Here is a 20,058-nt window from a genome sequence, read left to right as displayed (position 1 = left end):
TAATTTCTGCTGGTAGAGATGGAAGTTTTCATACTGCAGAAGCTCTGTCAAGGTGAACTCGAAGACAGCTAAATCTCAGGTATACACGCAAAGTGGTAAATTGAACAGAATACTGCTCTCAGCTAAGTTTGTGCTGGTGACATCCCAGCACATGAATTATCATCAGAGCCCAGCAGGTTTGCTGGTGAAGTATCAACAGCCAAAAAGAAAGTGAGCTATAGGATCACCATTTGTGGTTTTCTTTGTCCATGCCTCCTTTGTAGTACAGTTTGAAATGTAACTTATTCTTTTGAGGTTCATTCATGTAAGGCTCTATTATAACCAAGCAGTATATAAATTGTTTACTAAATTAAGAACTGAATTTTGCAAGCATAACCAAGTGCGCTAGCATGGGCACCTAGACCTGGCACCTCTGCCATACGGCTCCAGGAAAATCATGTTTGCTCTGCTGCAGTATCCCAAACATGACTGATCTGCCTCACAGGGTTACTGTGAAGGTAGGCAAGACTGAAGAACTTTGTGCCAATTAATTGTTCTACAAGTGATAATCCTGCTTTATAAATTAAAATAATTGCTTCCTTTCCTGAATTCTTAATTACATACACATTTATTCCCTTATCCTCCTGCTAAACTTTATTTTTAATGGGACGATATGCCAGCAAGCTACAAATGCATTTTTTACGTACGTTCACAGGTGGGCCTGTGACCACATTCACAGCAAGCCTTAAAGCTAGAAATAAATTTCCACACAGAAGACCATAAATTAATCATTATTATTAACAGAATTCTTGCCTGCACCAATGTTTTTTCAATATTCATAAACATTTCGACGTTTCGATCCATTCGGGAAGGGTTCTGCAAATCAAATCGGCGCCTGAAACAAAAAATATTTATATAGTACTTAGAATAGATAAAAACCTTTAGACATGTTTGGGATAATTCAAGACAGCATTGCATGGAATTAGGGCTATACAGCACCTGATAATTATAGTGATGGTTTTGTGCATTTAATAAGGCAACACCTTTTTCCATTAATTCCATCAGAAGTTCTGTCCATGAATACAGAAACGTTTCCTAGGGAGCCTTTAGAGTTAGGGCACCCCAAGGAACCCCAACTTAATGGGGTGGAGAGAGAGAAAGGAAGATGAGGCCAGACAAAAAACAAAGGCAGTGAGAACAACCACAATTATCTAGGATTTGGGGGAAGGGAGATACCCCAGAAAAATGCTATGCATCAAAAGGAAAATAAGCAGCCCTATAATGGAATTACAACAGTCCATTATCTTCACCACAGACCCTATGTGCAACAGGAGAAGCAGGTATGCATACAAGTGTATGGACTAAACTGTTTCCTTTCCTCCTCTTCTCTTCTCCAAGCCTTGAAAATATAAAGAGTTGCATCGCTGGCTCAATCCAAAAACTAATCCAGTGTTTTGTTTAAGGATAGCAGTCAGATAGATTATTTTCAAAGTTACAGGGAAGAATGAGATCTAATGCTCTTGCTCTGTTTGCTCCGGGCATCTGTTTGTTCCTTTATTCTCACTCATCATGAAGTGAATGCCAGAATCTGAAACACTAACAAGGTCTGAAAGGAAATTTGAGCGGTCAAAAGAAAAACAAGCGACTATTTAAAAAATGCTATGCCACTCTGCTTCAGAAGTTCTCTAATGGCACGTAAAATCACCAGATAGGATCCACAGATAAGCATGAAGCTAGACAGAGAAAGCAAACTTTCCTCTGCCTCCGGAAATTGCTCCAACATGATTCACACACACCCTGCCCCCTGGACATGCCAGACCACCTGATCCCACAGAATCTATAGAACCTCTGTGTGTGTGTTAGGCCTCGGTCCAGTATACCTGAAGGAGCATCTCCACCTCCCTCGTTCTGCCTGGACACTGAGGTCCAGCACCAAGGGTCTTCTGGCGGTTCCCTCGCTGCAAGAAGCCAAGTTACAGGGAACCAGGCAGAGGGCCTTCTCGGTAGTGGCACCCGCCCTATGGAACGCCCTCCCACCAGATGTCAAAGAGAAAAATAACCACCAAACGTTTAGAAGACATATGAAGGCAGCCCTGTTTAGGGAAGCTTTAAATGTTTAATAGGTTACTGTATTTTAGTGTTTTGTTAGAAGCCGCCCAGAGTGGCTGGGGAAACCCAGCCAGATGGGCGTGGTATAAATAATAAATTATTATTAGTAGTAGTAGTAGTAGCAGTAGTATTACTACTACTACTACTACTACTACTATTGGAAAGTCAACTTTGCCATGCTTATCTATGGACCCAACCCACTATATTACAAAATAACAACATACAGGAAAGAATCAAGAGAGTAATTTTCCAATGAAAAACCTGATTTAACTACAAGTTCTTTGAAATAAAATCATTTTCATCTGTCCACCTAAAACTAACGCAGCGAGTGCCACATGCTCATGAGCAGGACTTGGGAATTCTGTGGAAAAGATGAAAAGAAAAAGGCTCACCATCCTTGCTCATTTTTGTACTTATATGCAGCACCAAGAATGTGACATAGTGTTCCTCCAGCTTTGAAGTCCATGAAGCACTTTGCCTAAAACAGAGAAAATATCAAGGTGACATTCATACTCACAGTAACAAAAGCAGAAGCAAGCAGTGAAGCAGCGGAATATTAAACAGTACAAGCCTCCCAAGGAACCAGTTGCAAAAAAAAATAATCACATTATTTGAGCAAAGTATTGGCAGGCTGAAACTCAAAGTACACATACCTCTCTGGTCTCCTGTATCCCCCACCCCCCACAATGTTAGAGATTTCAAGTTACATTTGGGTCCTGCATACTGTCCTTAAAAGTTCATGTGAATCTAAAATATTAAAGAGTACACTGCTTGAAAATCTGCAGCATTGCAAATCTGTAGTGCAAAAATTGACAGGCCATGTGTTCCACAGAAACAACTCCCAGAGTGTATGTGAACAGTTATTTCACCCCTACCCTCCTAATTAATCGGCACAACCAAGTAGGAGCAAATGAAACGAACCCAAACAAAGTCAGGGTCCTAGAGAATTACTCAGCACCAAATCAGGGCCCCTTGAGGTCTAGTCAGTCCTGTGTGTGTGACTATCCTAGCTATCCCTCTTGTCAGGGGTGTAGTGAAATATTCTACAATAAAACACCGTATTTTTCGCCATATAGGATGCACCGTCCCATAAGGCGCACCTAGTTTTTTGGGGGGGAAATAAAGAAAAAAAATTATTTCCCCCCCAGGCGTGGGGCTGGGGAAGCCCGAGCTTCCCCCGACCCCAGCCCCCAGAACAGGCAACTCTCCGCAAGCCGTGGGAGCCCGGCGCCAGGCTCCTGCACCTTGCGGAGAGCTGTGCAAATCTCAGCGCGCCCAGCCTTCGGCATGCAGGCAACTCTCCGCAAGCTGCGGGAGCCCAGCGCGGGCTCCCACGGCTTGCAGAGATCTGCGTGAAGCCTGGAGAGTGAGAGGGGTCGGTGCACACCGACCCCTCTCGCTCTCCAGGCTTCAGTGAATGCCTGCATTCGCCCCATAGGACGCACACACATTTCCCCTTCATTTTTGGAGGGGAAAAAGTGCGTCCTATGGGGCGAAAAATATGGTGCGTGATCTCTCAAGTTGCTCCAGTACTGTGGCCAACAACAACTACATAAGGAGAGGTAATCAAGACTGATCTATTTAATTTAAATCATAAAGACAAAAAGATCAATTGAAATGCAGGCCATCACTGAATTTGCCATCTTGAAGTTCACAAAAGGAATTGCAACTCAAGATGCTGGCAATTCTAAATGGCTTGGACCAAGCACATATTGGGGTTCCATCTACTTATGTATTAAAGTCTCAAAACAAAGCCCAGATTTAATCCTACAGTATTCTTAGTATATTGAACCCTGCAGGGTTGTTAGCAGATATAACAGCACAAGAATTACAAAGAGTGAAGGCTAAATTGGTCAACTTGTGTTTCTGACACCAAGTGAAGCAGGAAGAATCCTTTTGCTTCTGGGTTCAAATACAGTGGTACCTCAGGTTAAGTACTTAATTCGTTCTGGAGGTCCGTTCTTAACCTGAAACTGTTCTTAACCTGAAGCACCACTTTAGCTAATGAGGCCTCCTGCTGCCACCGCATGATTTCTGTTCTCATCCTGAAGCAAAGTTCTTAACCCGAGGTAGTATTTCTGGGTTAGCAGAGTCTGTAACCTGAAGCGTATGTAACCCGAGGTACCACTGTACAGCCTCCCACTCTTAAGTGTTGGCAGCTTTTCAGGAGGCAGCTGTAGACCTATTTACTTTGAAGTATATGGAAACACAACAGCTGAAGAAACATTACAAGAGTGTTTTAAATACTCACAGGGAACTTTGTAAAGGCAGGATTGGCAACATGTTTTCCGAAGGCATCTTCCTGAAACTGCAGCAGCTGCACCACAAGCCCAGCCAGTGTTTTATTGGTAGGAGCATCTGCTTGAACATACTGAAAAGCAAACATTTTCCAAATCAATCTTTGTCTTTTCACTCATCTGGAAATCACTCACAAGCTATAGCAATTTTAATGCCACAAATTCAAGGTTCATTTCTGCCATGTTGGTGACTTTTTAATCCTGACTTTTAAGAGTTATTCTGCAACACAAGTTAGTAGCTAGGCAGTCAAAGAGGAGCTGTCATTAGATTTAAATTTGCCAAGTTCACTTAAGCTGCTATTAGTTTTCCATACATTAAATGCAAACCATCACTGGCAAGGCCAGTACTACTCCTGTGTTCAACACTATACTGCTGCTGCTGCTGCTGCTGTTACTAGGGTCACTACTACTACTACTACTACTACTAATAATAATAAATTATTTGTACCATGCTCATCTGAGTGGGTTTCCCCAGCCACTCTGGGCATCTCTCAAGCATTAAGGGCACCCTATTTATATTGCATGGATTTCTTATAAACAGCATCTAACAGTGGACAAAGCTGATAACCATTTGCTACCCCAGATTACATTCACATTTTTGTCCACTGTTCAAATGCATGAGCTTGCACCAGTAAGAGAAATGCACATTGGTATGAACATTTCACAAATTAAAGTGATCCTCAAGATCCTCTTTCCGTGGAGCCTTTGCTCGACACCCCGTCTTCATACCCAATTGCAACAAAGTCTGTGTATTGACATTTGTTCACCAGTATCCTGAACTGCCATTGCCGCTCACATCCCTTTCCTCTGTCATCTTGACTGTCAAAATTTCAAAGCAGTCACTTCCTTTGCACAGCAACCCAGTTTTTTCACTTATGCTGTAAACTACCATGTGCACTGATGGATGTGTAAAAGAAATGGTAATTCACAGAAATTTGATAGTTTGGTCTACGTAGGCATTGCTTATGGTCCCCACTAAGCCTTAACCCTCCCCACATATCTAGTCTTGCATTATCACAGGCGATGTGGAATAATCACACACAGGTGAGTGGGCACTGGACTGCCATCTGCTGGAGACAAAGAAGTGTTGTATTTATTTCTACCAAGCGAAGTGCCACCTTCACTGAATCTCTCTGGTATCTCCCTGAATTTCTGAGCTAGGAACAAAGGGAAATTCCCTCCTCTGCACTCTGCACAGAAGCAAAGTCAGTCTTACTAGTCTCCTTTTCCCCTCATAAAAAGAGTTCAGCCTCTGCCAAGCACTTTATGAGAAAAAATAAAACTACAGGTTAGTAATTTCTGTGGGCTTATTGGCAAGGCTGCCTGAGCCCTTTGGCAAGAGATGGGGAAGTGTATCGCACCTGACACTGTGCAGCACTTCAGAGGCAAAGCACTTGGTAGTTCTCAGTGATTCTGAGTGCCTCTTTGATCTCAGGTGTGGTTTGTGCCTGGTATTTTTATACTGCAAGCATCTCCTAGTCTGGTATCCCCTGGCATTAATTATTTACTTTACAACACTGTTATTCGCTTGAATGTTATCTGCTGCCTGGTGTTTTGTTAGAGGTGGACCAGGGGAGTTAAGTGTCGAAGACAGGGAAGGTGAAAGAGACTGCCATCATTCTGATGACAGGAGCTGGGTGGCAGTCTTGGGACTTCACAGCATCCATGTCAACCATGGGGCTGTCTTGGTACTCTAATGACATGCGTACACTGAAGCAGCAGAACTGACAGCAAGAGCATGGGTGAATGAACATGGGTGAGAATGAACTACTACACTAACCATGTGGCAGTGATAGCAACAAAGAAAGCTTGCTTCTCTGTCACTGCTGCGTTTGCAAATAGCCATTCAGCAGAGCTTTTCTGAGTGATGAATGCCCTTTTGACATTTGGCCCACAAAGCGCTGTTTTGACATCTTTAGCAGCCTCCTCTAAGTAAGTTGTGCTGTCCTTTAGGGATAAAGGGGCTCAGATTTGGACAAAGTTGGACACCACAGTTACAGCACAGTTACTCCAGCAGAGTTCTCCAGAGCATTACCTGTTCAATCTACACAGCATCAGTTCCGGTTGTAGCCAGGGGCTGAGGACTACTGCAGCCAGGCTATACCAAACCAGGAATGGCCGTAGTTGGTGAACTAGTAGATGTTAGAAATACCACTGATGCTACTTTGGCTTCCACACAAAGAGAGATCTGGGACTACTCCCAAGGTATGCACCTGGCCACTTCAAGGGGACTGCAACTCTGTGCAAAACAGGCCTCTTACCCAATTCCTGGACATAAGAGCTACAAAGCCACCTGTTTTGTTGGGTTTAACTTCAGTTTTCTGGCCCCCAACCAAAGCATTTCTACATCAAAGCAACGATCGAGCAGTTATACAGCCTTAACTGATTAAGGGAGAAAGAGGAGCTGGGTGCCAACCACATTCTAAAGACTCTGTTCCAACCCTACCCCGATAACCACTCATACAGATGTTAAAAAGCATGGGGGGTCAGGAAGGAGCCCCAGAACCACATAGCCGGCTTGCTATGGGCTCACACAGCAGTCCCCCACTGCCACTCTCTGGAAGCTGCGATACGGATAAGACAGAACAGAACCACCATATCACTCTGCCTTCAATACACAACCAGCAGTGCCACTCCAGATGAATACCATGGAGAACAGTATCAAAAGCCACTGAGAGAGAAACCAAGAGGGTCAATCCTCTCCCAGCACAGGTCATCAACCAAGGCTTCTTCATTGCAAAATTAGGCCTGAAACAAGCCTGAAATGGGTCCAGGTAATCTGATTCTTCCAACCAAGCATGGAGCTGGATGGCAACCATCCTCCCAAGCTCCATCCTCAAAAAGGGAATAATAAAGCCATCACATATCTCTGGGTCTAGGGAAACACGTAAATGTAGTTTTAATTCTGTATCTAGGCCCTGGGTTCCTGCATTGGTAGCAATTATTTCCTCATCTATTACATTCATGCTTTTAAAGAACACTTCCAACAGTTTCATTCGCTAACCTCTGAGACTTCAATAATGCTTTTTACTGCTATGTTAATAATGTTTTAACTGTCTCAGAGATTATATGCTGCTATGAACCTTATACCTTTTACTATGCCAAGACATCTCGTAAAAAAGGGAAACAAGCCCATATTTAAAGTTCCACATGGTACGCAATTTCTTGGCCACACACAGAGGACCTTGGACACACTTTACGGTTTCACCACCACCTCAGAAATTAATGCAAAGACAGCTTCAGCTAGACTTAAATGAAACTGATAGCCCTGTCAGCTCACAGATCTAGGCCCAGAAGTCCTCTTAGGACAAAAGACCACACTGAGCATGTGCCCCAGGGACCTTTACAAATGGACAACCTCCCTCCTCCCGTTTTGTTCCATCACGCATTATCCCTCTGACCTCTTATAGCCCCCCCCCCCCGCAGAAAGGCTGAAAAAAAAGAATAACAGCAACCTGATATTTGAAGCAGGGACAGCTTTAACATAACAAGCCCCACAACTGCAGGGTGAAGAGGCAGCTGGCCCTTTGTCAGCTCTTCCCAGGGAAAGCACAGACCTTGCCTCTTCAGCAAAGAGCCCGCCCCCTTCGCTTCACACAAGAGCTCCCATTCAACTGGAAAAAGGCTATCCTCTTTCCCCTAAACCCAGGTAGGTAACAGGACACCCTGACCAAGTCTGAACCAATTTGCACAAGCCACTCCCCCTTTAAACCACCATTCTCAGGAGACAAGGAGCCTAGGTCCCTGCCCCCAACGGTTCTCAGGATTACACTCCATTCAGTTCCTTTCTCTCTTAAGCCACACACACACACACCCCTTCTATTTATTCATTTATTGAATTTGCATGCCACCCCTTCAGGTGCAGGTCTCAGGGCAGTTCACAGCATAAGAATACAAGATAAAATAATACAGAATATATAATGAAAGCAAGAACAAACCAATGACCCTCCTCCCCTCCAATACTTATTCTGTATGTAAACATCTACATTCACAAGACAAACACAAACCACATGACCCGAAAAGGGTCACCCTTCCGCCGGCCAACAACTCAGCACCTGCTCATTGCAAAATGCAACCTGCTCAAGCGTGTTTACATGCAGCCCTATCAGTCCCAAAGGAAGTCGGCTGGCTGAAGTCCTGCTGATCCACCCCCCTCAAATACTCTTTATAATGAGAAACAACCCTCCAGAGAGGACGCCCATCCCTCACACCCCCCCCCCCGTGTCTCCCACCAGGTCGCTCCCTTCATTTCCCTCGCCTACACCTGGCCCCTGCTGGAGGAGACTCTTGAGAGTCCCATGGACTGCAAGAAGATCCAACCTCTCCATTCTGAAGGAAATCAGCCCTGAGTGCTCACTGGAAGGACAGATCCTGAAGCTGAGGCTCCAATACTTTGGCCACCTCAGGAGAAGAGAAGACTCCCTGGAGAAGACCCTGATGTTGGGAAAGATGGAGGGCACAAGGAGAAGGGGACGACAGAGGACGAGATGGTTGGATAGTGTTTTCGAGGTTACCAGCATGAGTCTGACCAAGCTGCGGGGGGCAGTGGAGGACAGGAGTGCCAGGCGTGCTCTGGTCCAGGGGGTCACGAAGAGGCGGACACGACTAAACGACTAAACAACAACAACAACAACACACCTGGCCCCCTTTGTGTCCCCACGCGGCTTCCCTCCTCCTTATTCTGCACACCCTTACTCGGGAGTAAATCCCGCTGATTTCGGAGGCACTTCATAACAATAATAATAATAATAATTTATTATTTATACCCCGCCCATCTGGCTGAGTTTCCCCAGCCACTCTGGGCGGCTCCCAATCACTGTTAAAAACAGTACGGCATTACATATTAAAAACTTCCCTGAACAGGGCTGCCTTCAGATGTCTTCTGAATGTCAGGTAGTTGTTTATCTCTTTGACATCTGGTGGGAGGGCGTTCCACAGGGCGGGCGCCACCACCGAGAAGGCCCTCTGCCTGGTTCCCTGTAGCTTTGCTTCTTGCAATGAGGGAACCGCCAGAAGGCCCTCGGCGCTGGACCTCAGCGTCCGGGCAGAATGATGGGGGTGGAGACGCTCCTTCAGGTATACAGGACCGAGGCCGCCCCCCCCATCACCTCCCATCTTGGGTTTTTGTTTGTTTTTGGCACTCAAGTCGCCTCCCTTTGTCCGGGGAGGCTCCCTGGGGCCGAGGGTCCGGGGTTGGGAGGGGGAGGGGCGGCTTCCCCCCTGAGGCCCCGCCCTCCCTCCCTCCCTCCCTGGCCGAGGGAAGGAAAGGGGCCCGTGAGGAGAGGAGAGGAGAGGAGGAGGGGCGGGCGGGCGGGCAAGCGGGGCCCCCTGAGGGGAAGAAGGCGAGGCCTCTTTCTCCTCAGGCGACGCCGGGGCCTGCTCCTGGTCCTGAGCCTCCTCACCTTCTTGCAGTGCTTGCCGAGCCAGGCCCGCGCGGCGTCCAGCTGAGAGACGGTGTCGGGGCTCTCCCAGAACTTCCCCGAGGGGCCGCCGTCCTTGCGCCGCGACGCCGACAACGGGGCGGCGGAGGAGGAGACCCCCGAGCCGGGCGCGCCCCCCAGCACCCCGCCGCCTGCAGGCACCGCCGCCGCCGCTGCTGCTGCTGAGGCGGCCGCCGCCGCCGCCGCCGCCATTGTCCTTCCCGGCCTTCCGCGCCTCCTCCGCCGCCGCCACCGCCGCCGGGGCCCGACGCCTCCCACTCTCTTGGCCCCGCGCATGCGCAGAGCCCGCGGGACGCCGCCGCGGCGGCAGCGGCTGCCACACCGCCGCCGCCACTCTCCCGCGCGCACGCGCAGCGGACCAGCCTCCCACTCGCTCTTGCCTCACGCGGCGCCTTCCCCGCGTGCGCGCGGGACGCCGGCTCCTCGCGCTGGCTCAGGAGGCGGGAGTGCTGGCCCGGCGCATGCGTGCCGAGGGCCGTTTATACGGCCGCACCTCCCCCCCCCACCCTTGCGACGCCCTCTCCGCGCAGGCGCCAGGTGCGGGCGGGCCAGGCCTCCTGGAGGATGTGCGCATGGGCGAGGCTGGAGCGATGCTTTCCCCCCCCCCTCTCTCTCTCTCTCTCTGCGCAGGCGTGCCGGGAAAAGCTGTGCGCCTGCGCGCTGAGGGGGGGAGCTGGAGCAGAATCCGAGACCTGGGAGAAGAATCGGTGGAAGAGGACTGGAAGAAGTTTAAGGACTATCTGCAGAAACACTGTAAAGTGTATGAATGTTAAAAGGATGTTGGATATGAAAATAATAAGGCATTAGTGATACAGTGTGAAAAAATATGCAAAAATGTGATAGAAAAGGGGTGAAAGACAAAAGCTATTATGTCAAAAGTAAATATTATGTTAAAGGTGTTTAAACACAAGGAGGAAAGATCGGAGACATAATAAAGGTAAAGGTAAAGGTACCCCTGCCCGTACGGGCCAGTCTTGACAGACTCTGGGGTTGTGCGCCCATCTCACTCAAGAGGCCAGGGGCCAGCGCTGTCCGGAGACACTTCCGGGTCACGTGGCCAGCGTGACATCACTGCTCTGGCGAGCCAGAGTCGCACACGGAAACGCCGTTTACCTTCCCGCTGGTAAGCGGTCCCTATTTATCTACTTGCACCCGGAGGTGCTTTCGAACTGCTAGGCTGGCAGGCGCTGGGACCGAGCAGCGGGAGCGCACCCCGCCGCAGGGATTCGAACCGCCGACCTTTCGATCGGCAAGTCCTAGGCGCTGAGGCTTTAACCCACAGCGCCACCTGCGTCCCCAGAGACATAATAGAATGAGTTTAATAATTAGAAATGAGTTCTGAAAGAGGGTAAGGATTTGCTGTATCAGATTGGGTAAAGAGGAACACAAAAAAGGGAGGCGTGAGGAAGTCAAGAAAGATAGTTAATTAATCATGAATTTAAAAGATGGAGTTTTTAGTTCTTACTTTTTTCGTTGGAAGGAATTTTATTTTTTCTGTATCTTGTTTTTCTGACCTGTTCTATGTGTATTTTGTTTTTCTGATTTGTTGTATGTGTATTTTGGTTTATGTGTTTTGTTATTATTATTTTTTTGGTTGTTAAGTGCTTTTTTAATTTTTTTATAAAAACCTAATAAATATTTTTTGGGGGGGAAAAAGGGATCCCCACCAATTACTCGGATCTGTTGTGCCTAGTTGAATATGCAGTTAATTGAGCGTGCAATTCTGCATTATGCAGAAGGAGCAAAAACGACAGCAGGAGGGAGAGGCTGCAGAAGGCTCGCTCCATCAGCTTTGCCAAAAACCCAGCTCCATCAGGCGCCTCCTGCCCCTGAACTGCCAGCTGGTCAATACAGGAAGAACTCGCGAGAAATGGGGGCCTGGGAAAATCCGACAACAGGGCGATGAAAGATTTCAAACAGAATGGAAGAAAATTATGTTGTAGGTAGGAAAGATTTGTGTGAAATTGAGAAACCAGTAGAACCGAAAGAAACCTCATAATGTGTAAGATAAATACTTTCATTGGAATAATCAGTACAATGTAATTAAAGTAATCAATGGTACCTGCAAATAATAGATAGATAGACAACAAGAATTGTATATATAAAAGGGCTTATTTATTTACAGACAATCTATGGACAAATGTGTAAGCAGAACAACAATATATTGAAATACTTTATTGTCACTTGTACAACTTGTATACAGTGAGATTACACGAGCGCCACCCCCCCACTCAGGTCTCTTAGTCTTAATTCCCCTGGATTAAGAATATAGAATATATTAAGAATATAGAATGGATAAAGACAATGTGAAAAAAATAGAAGCGACATAAAGAAGTCAGAAGAAGGAAGCAGGGAAGTCAGCTCATAGGAGCAAACTATAAATGTATAATATGTATCTGGGGGGGCCACCAGGTGGCGCGTTGGAAGATGGCCGACAATAACATCTCTCTGACCCATACGAGGTAATTAAGGGGCTGCTATGGGAAGTATGCAGTCTTCCTACCCTCCCCCAGGAGACGGGGGGCGCTGCCTTGCCAGCGGTGTTCACAATGCACCCCGTGATCTGAGAAATGGGGGTGCCGAACACTTGGCACGAGCCCTCGGTGAAGTCAGATCTTCCTGACGCCGATTCCAATTAGCGCGTGCTGGTTAGCTTCAGCTCGGAATTATAATTGGAAACATATGATTGGAATGAAGCTGAAGCACATACATCAAGTAATGTTCGAGAGATAAGACTGCTGATTAATGGATCTCTGTGACCGGGAGTGACGGATGGATAAGGAAATCTTCTGATGAATCACTACTAGGAGACTGTATGTTTGGAATGAAGGGGGGGTGGAAGAAAAAACTTTTTTTTTCTTTGCACGATGTGATATTAATAACCCTTCACCCCAGATAGAAATAAGATCGTTGGGTTTTTATTAATCACAAGCAGGAATTCAAGAACTGTGTGGGATGGATTATAACAGGAGAGAGGATTGGTGAACGGTGAGAAAGAGGAAAAATTTTATGACGCAGTTTAAAAATGGCGTCTCGCCAAGACAGGCTTGCTGGAGAAAGGAGGACAGGGGGAGGAGAATCAGGATCGTTCGAAAGAGAAGGAATGTTGGAACGCAAGCTTGACCTGACAGAGCCTCCTGATTCATTTGATTTATTTGGCAAGCCTGAGAAAAGTAAAGGACAGACCGAAGATTTTTTTTTTTTTTTTTATGGAAGCGTTGAACAGAGGCTGTCCCTGAGTGATATGATCTTTGAAGAGTACAAAACCCACACAGAGGATGCCTGTTTTCAATCTGCTTGTGAAAATTATCAGAGATCGCAAAGAAAGGAATATACGATAACAACGAGAACAGAAAGAAAGTAATAAAGGACTATCTGGATTGAACTGGATAGAACTGTCTAATTAAAGCAGTAATATAAGTGATGTTTGGACTCGTGCGGAGTTTTGGACTCGTGCGGAGCTTGATGTATGGGTACCCCCAACAAAATTTAAAATTTGGCTGTATAATTTGGAACTAATGTGATTTGGATAATGTGATGTGATTGGCCTGTTAATAAAAATTATTTTTTAAAAAAATAAAATAAATGTATAATATGTATTTGAAGTATTAAGTCTGGAAAACTAAGATTACGGTATATTTAAAAAGAAATGGGTGCTGGAGGCCCGCCCGCCCGCCCCCCTGCCTTCCTTGTTCCTTGCCCTTTATGTGATGTGTTTTCTTAGATCATAAGCCTGTCTGCGTTTTCATTGACTGTAGCCCTTTTGGCTGACAGCAGGGTACAAATGCTTGAAATATACAAAATAATAGGGGAGTAACTCGGTGGTAAAGGACCCAATTCAATCATTAATACCATTTTCTGACAGGGCTGGGAATGTCCGCTGCAGAGCTGCTGGCAGTCACAGGCAACACAGAACTGGGTTGTTCAAAAGTCGGACTCCTAAAAAGGAGTTTCCTATGGCACTGAGGTGGCTAGAGCTGAATGTTAGAAGCTCTTGAAGCTGAGCCATAGCTCAGTGGTACTGCTTTGTATGGATAAAGTCCCAGGTTCAATCCCAAGCACAGGGCTGGGAAATAGCACCCACCTCAGAAATGCCAGAGTTGCTGTCAGTCAGTGGAGACGAAGCTGGATACACAGCTTTTATGCTCCTAACTTTGAGACAAAATAAAATAAAAATAAAAAATTGTCCAGTAGCACCTTAGAGACCAACTAAGTTTGTTCTGGGTATAAGCTTTCGTGTGCATGCACACTTCTTCAGATACCACGAAAGCTTATACCCAGAACTTAGTTGGTCTCTAAGCTGCTGCTGGACATTTTTATTATTATTATTTCGACTGCATCAGACGAACACGGCTACCTGCCTAATAGTTGAGGGGAAGTGTGTGGAACAGGTCTCGGTGTTTCGAATTCTGGGAATGGAGTTGAGAAAACAGTAAAGACCTGATGAAGAGAGCACAGCAGAGGTTATATTTGCTGAGAATCCTCTAGAAAAATAATCTCTCAAAGTACCCGTTGAAGGCATTTTACCATTGTACTGTTGAGAGAGTATTAACTTACAGTCTGTATGTGTGGTTTGGGAGCTGCACGGTCAGGGGAAAACTAATGCTGTCCAGGGTTGTAAAGACTGCAGAGAGCATAATTGGGTGCACTCTTCCCACCTTGGATCAAATCTACGCTTCCAGGTGCCCTAAGAAAGCTGCAGAGATAGCGCAGGATAGTGCACACCCTGGAAATGATCTCTTTCAGCTTCTGCCTTCTGGAAGAAGGTACAGGGTTATAAAGACTAGGACTAGCCACCTGAGAAACAGTTTCTACCCAAATGCGATTTTGGTTTTAAACGCAGTGTAAGGTAGTCTCTAAGGGACGCGGGTGGCGCTCTGGGTTAAACCACAGACACTAGGGCTTGCTGATCAGAAGGTCGCGGTTCGAATCCCCGCGATGGGGTGAGCTCCAGTTCCCCGGTCCCTGCTCCTGCCAACCTAGCACGTTGAAAGCATGTCAAAGTGCAAGTAGATAAATAGGTACCACTCTGGCGGGAAGGTAAACGGCGTTTCCGTGCGCTGCTCTGGTTCACCAGAAGTGGCTTAGTCATACTGGCCACATGACCTGGAAGCTGTATGTCGGCTCCCTCGGCCAATAAAGCGAGATGAGCGCCGCAACCCCAGAGTCGGCCACGACTGGACCTAATGGTCAGGGGTCCCTTTACCTTTACCTTTAAGGTAGTCTCTATGGGAGTATATTGTATTTAATTATGGGGTATCACAGTTTTTAGGGGGTTAACCAGGCTGGGATAGCAGGCGTGTTGGTTTTTGAATGTCTGATGTAGATTTTTCAATTTCGTTGTTCTGTATGGGACAATGACAATAAAGATTATCGTATCATATCGTGGACTCCCCTTCCTTGGAGATTTTTAAACAGAGGTTCTATGGTTCATGCTACTTCACAGGCTGCAATCCTATACACACTTGTGAAGCCCTTTGAAGGTGGTAGACTGTGCTTCATTGGAGGTTTTGAAACACAGGCTGGATGGCAATCTGTCAGGGATTCTTTAGCTGCAATTCTTTAGCTGCAATTATGACTATGGCTTAAGCTCTGTTTCAGACCGGTGGGTTTGGCCCCCTTGATTCTGAGGGATAACTTTAAATCTCCATGGGAAGGGGAGATAGCGGAGGAAGTGCAGAAGTGCGGGTTGTCCTCCCTTTATATAGAGTCCATGACGTATAGCCACGCAAAGGCGGTGATCGCCCAAAGATTAAGGGATATTGCCAGACAAGAGGACATAGCCCGTGTGAAACCTGGGTTGTTTCTGGGGGAGCAGATGTACCGAGCTGCTCCAGCTCGCTACCTGACGGATATCCACTACGTGGAATACCGCAGACTATTTACCGCGGCTAGGCTGAATGTTCTTGACTCGGCGGTTCTGAAGAGAAGATATGGAGGAGTCCCATATGACCAGAGATTATGCCATTGTGCGTTGGGTGAGGTAGAATCCACAGAGCACATTTTACTGAGCTGTCCCTTCTACAACGATTTAAGACAGTATCTTATAACCCCATACTTACCCCAGCTTAGTCCCCGACAAAGAGGAAAGCAGACAGCATATCTGCTAAATAAGTCTTCTGGGAAAACAACCTTGTCAGTGGCTAAATTCCTTTTCCTGGCACTCAAGTGTCGGAAACGTATAACTGAATGCCTTGATGCAGGTTATCTATGAGAGGTTTAGTACTGTGGCCCTACCTTATTTATGTGCCCCTATGATGTTTTAGTTTATAATTCTGTATTGTGTTTTATTTCTATCGGTCGAATAAAGGAAATTGTATTGTATTGGATTGCAGGGGGTTGGACTAGATGGCCCTTGGGGGGGTGAATCCCTTCTAACTCTTATCATTCTGTGACTTCATAGCAAACATGTATAGGATTGCCTTGTCAGTCAACAACCATAATCCGGGTCAGTCAAGCCACAGTAGCTGCCCTGCCAGGGACAATGTCAGAAAAAGTTTCTCTGGTAGTGAAACATTTATGCTCGTTGACTTTTCTCAGCTGTGCTCAACCCAAGGCAAGATGACCCGAAAAACAAATGCGAGTTTATGCAAAGGAAAAAGACTTTGCTGCTGTGTTTGTAAGAGTCACTAGCTTTATTTTTTCTCCTGTTTTCACAGGATTTTTGCACAACATGCTGTGAAGTCATTCCTGGCACATAAGCCTTTCATGACTCAAGTTATAAACAGAGCTCAAATATGAAAATGCCAAAATGACAGAAGGGAGTCTACATACAGAACGACACAAAGTGTGTGCCTACTAGACAGTGCTGGCGCTAGCTTCGCTAGATCCAAACTTTGGAGGGGGTGCAAGTATGATTGAGTGGATTTGGATGTTGTAAAAAAAAAAAAAACCTTAGAGAAGTGAGACATTACCAAACTTCTTGAAGTTGCTCTAACTTTGACAACAACCCTGCACTGCCTCCTTGAACGTTGCCTCCTCTAGCCAGTGTTTCCCAACCTTGTGCCTCCAGCTGTTTTTGAACTACAACTCCCATCATCCCTGACTAGCAAGACCAGTGGCAAGGGATGGTGGGAATTGTAGTCCAAAAACAGCTGGAGGCACAAGGTTGGGAAACACTGCTAGGCAAACCTTTCAGTAGCAAGTTTACTGAGCTAATCCTGATGAAGCGTCACAAGAGAAACGCCATGGAATTTAAGAAAACGGATTGTAGGTTATTGAGTAGAATGGAAATCCCTTTCTACTGGAGGCAAAACTGAATCCTCGCCAGCTTTGTTTAAAGACACACACACATTCCATCAGAGAATGGATTTCAAAAGGTAAATCAAACTACCTGGGTGTTTAAAATATTATGAAGTTCAATCCCATTTTTTTAACGACCAGATCCTTAATCAGGAGGACAACAATAACAAAACGGCCACCCAAGACATCCAACCTGTCACGTTTTATTTCATGTGCTGGGAGATAAATTAGAACATCCCATACAATGAACAAGATTTACAGTTTCTCTGAAGGAAGTGTAAAAAAACAAACAAGCTTTATCATGATTTATTGTTTATTATTAGCAACAATAGCATTTCTGCAAGGCCAAGAAAACATGATTTGCATGTTAGAGAATCAGTGATTTCGGAACTACATTTAAAAATTAAAAACCATTATGAAAAATTTGTAGGGGAAGCATCTGGTCCCCCCTACAGGCATTTATTCAGCGCTCACACACACACACACGCCAACTACCCCTTGGTTATATCCCTTGCTGCCATCTGCGGCACCAGGACAAAGACTGTGATCTGTGTGAGTTTCCACAATCGATACTTTACTCCTGCCCCCAAAAGTGGCATAAAAACCTCATGAGGGCTCCATGTTCAACTGACTGGCACCCTTTCAAAGAAGTGTTACCTGAGTAACAGACAACCAAATTGAAACAGCTCAGCCTCCCCCCTTCTTTTGCTGTGTCTTCCATCCTCTTTGCTGCTCCCTTTTTGGGTTACACCTTGGGCTGCTGCACTTGTGGCACCAGCACCTAACCTTGCCAGCGAGGCGCAAGAGTTATTCTGCCCAGAAACAACCTGCAACTGGGCTTTCCTGGATGCCCCCCCCCCTCTTACCACACTAGGGAGGCCCAGCACCTTGCCTCTGCTGCTGCCTGTCCAGCCCTTACTGATCTAGGGGAGCAGGAGCTCCAAGTTCACAGCTGGACCTCTGCTCCAGGCACAGCAGTGCTCTCTGCCGCCACTGCCTTGCTAGGCCAACTCGTCAGCCAAGCTCTGTGATACCAATCTATAGAGTATGGGTGCAACTCTTCCACGGGTTATCATGGGGCCCAAACGCTCATCTGTTGTTGATGAGCACTGGCGGGACGCAGGGCTGGCCTGCAAACTCGTCTTGCGGCTTGCTGACGCCTGGTTGCACCTGCCAACCGGATACAAATGGCTCCCTAGGATTAGAAGCGCTGGAATTTATATTGTTAGTCCTCAAGCCCTGATTGCTCCTAGAGTTCCACTGCTGAATGGTACTCGTCTGCTTGCCAGGAGCTTCGCACGGTGGGTCCTGAAGCGCCTTATACTCTGTGTCGGAAAGGGGGAATGTGCGGGGCTCCCACGGCTGGACGTTCTACGACAGAGAGAAAGAGCAGCAGCGTTAACGGAATAGAATATATTATTGTCATTTGAGGAGGAGGCGCCAGAAAGAGAGAGATTGTGCATGCTTCCATCTTGCATGGATGAGATTAAAAAACAGAGGTTTTCTCTTGAAGGAACAACAAAATCAACAGTAATCATCCTCTCAACCCTTATTCACAGGTCTAGTTTATATATGCCACTTTCTTTATATTGATAAATATGATGCCTTCCATGGAATGAGAAGCTGTTTTAAGTCACTGGCAACAAGATGCCAAGGTGCTCAGCTCACATATCATGCTAAGCACAATTAAAAGGCCACGCTATAGAATAAGCATTTAAGCAAACCGTGCTTTAGAGATGCATGTCAGCTGTCATTCTTCATCTGCCTTACATTCAGCTTCATTGGCTTACTCCTATTTCAGTGGGGCACAGACAGACACAGTAGGTGCCTTAACTGTCTTAGCTGTGTCTCCTTAACTGTGGTAAGATCAAAGACAACGAAGTTTGCAAACTAGTTTCAATACTCTCGTTTGGCTGCCTTTACAAACCATGGTATATGAACCTTATTGTGACACCTTTTTGGAAGGAAGGTTACAAGGTTTAACTTCTGTCCCCCCCCCCCCCAGTAACCCACAGCACACAAATGCAAACAATCCACTGCAATGATACATTCAAAGTCCAAATATAGAAGGTTTATTTGCATCCCCTTCAGCCCCAGAAATGCTTGTGAGCAATTCTTCGATTGTATTCTGTTGTCTTTCATGGCAAATCCAAGATGGTGACGTCATTTTATAACTCTGACTGAGTGACCATGGTGGGCAATGAAGATGACGGAAAAGCTTCGAATATGTATGGTTTGCCAAGTAAACAGGCTGTATACGAGCTCTCCAAGTAGAAACACAGGTCCTCACCTGAATATCTTCGTCCATTTCTGAGAAGGAGAAACTTGTATCTTCACTAAAGGACAGACTGTTTCTGCCCCTGCCCTTTATGGGGAGGGGCTGCAGAACATTGGAAAGTTCTGGGCTGAGAGACCCCATGGGAGAATTTGCATACTGGAGATGGTTAAGATTATGTGACGTGGCATCTGGAGAGCCCGGCTGAGGAATCCATCGGCCATCTGCTCTGCTAGAGCTCCTAAAAGAAGAACACGCCACAAAAAAACAATCACACTGCCAATGTGAAGCCACACTGTGAGGACAACTGTTACATGTGAGAACTGCAAAACTCAAAGAAGTGCAAACTCAGGAGCAGCAAGGCCTATAGCCAAGGTATCATGCAGAATTTCAAAATGAACTCTTCACCCATACTGCGCACTCTTTAAAAACAACAGGAACAGGCGGGGTGGGAGGGAAAGTCCACTTGACTTTTCACTGCCATATTTACAGCCAGCACTTTCACTCTGGCAATAATTCTACTCATAGATTTGACAATGAGGGTAAACTACTAGAGAGGTTCTGCCTGGTTTAAGCAAGGGAATGTGGCTTAATACAGAGATTTTAGCTGCCACATATTGCAATAATTCTAGTCCTCAGTGTTTGCAGCAGCCCAGGATACTAAGGCTCTGAAATTAAAATGAGATCCAATAGTAAATCTTCCTACAGACAGAGG

The 20,058-nt window shown here is 46.1% G+C and overlaps 2 protein-coding genes across 4 annotated transcripts in view; both read right to left on the bottom strand.

Moving 5' to 3' along the window:
- SMARCC1 (SWI/SNF related BAF chromatin remodeling complex subunit C1) overlaps positions 1-10,117 on the bottom strand; it is a 111,235-nt gene extending 101,118 nt beyond the window's left edge. For both annotated transcript variants that reach the window (XM_079996411.1, XM_079996410.1), the window contains exons 1-4: positions 9,788-10,117; positions 4,340-4,459; positions 2,481-2,566; positions 793-874 (exon numbers count right to left, since the gene is read on the bottom strand). In XM_079996411.1, coding sequence (XP_079852537.1) covers positions 793-874; positions 2,481-2,566; positions 4,340-4,459; positions 9,788-10,102 — 603 coding nt within the window. In that variant the 5' untranslated portion in view covers positions 10,103-10,117. The remainder of the gene's footprint in view (positions 1-792; positions 875-2,480; positions 2,567-4,339; positions 4,460-9,787) is intronic.
- Positions 10,118-17,363: 7,246 nt separating this feature from the next.
- LOC307199082 (KAT8 regulatory NSL complex subunit 1-like) overlaps positions 17,364-20,058 on the bottom strand; it is a 48,525-nt gene continuing 45,830 nt past the window's right edge. For both annotated transcript variants that reach the window (XM_079946693.1, XM_079946694.1), the window contains exons 12-13: positions 19,359-19,584; positions 17,364-18,439 (exon numbers count right to left, since the gene is read on the bottom strand). In XM_079946693.1, coding sequence (XP_079802819.1) covers positions 18,158-18,439; positions 19,359-19,584 — 508 coding nt within the window. In that variant the 3' untranslated portion in view covers positions 17,364-18,157. The remainder of the gene's footprint in view (positions 18,440-19,358; positions 19,585-20,058) is intronic.

This window comes from Podarcis cretensis (assembly GCF_951804945.1).
Source record: "Podarcis cretensis genome assembly, chromosome: 12".
NCBI classification, from domain to species: domain Eukaryota; kingdom Metazoa; phylum Chordata; class Lepidosauria; order Squamata; family Lacertidae; genus Podarcis; species Podarcis cretensis.
The sequence above is the reverse complement of the archived record's forward strand: the minus strand, read 5'-3'. Positions and strand labels throughout refer to the sequence as shown.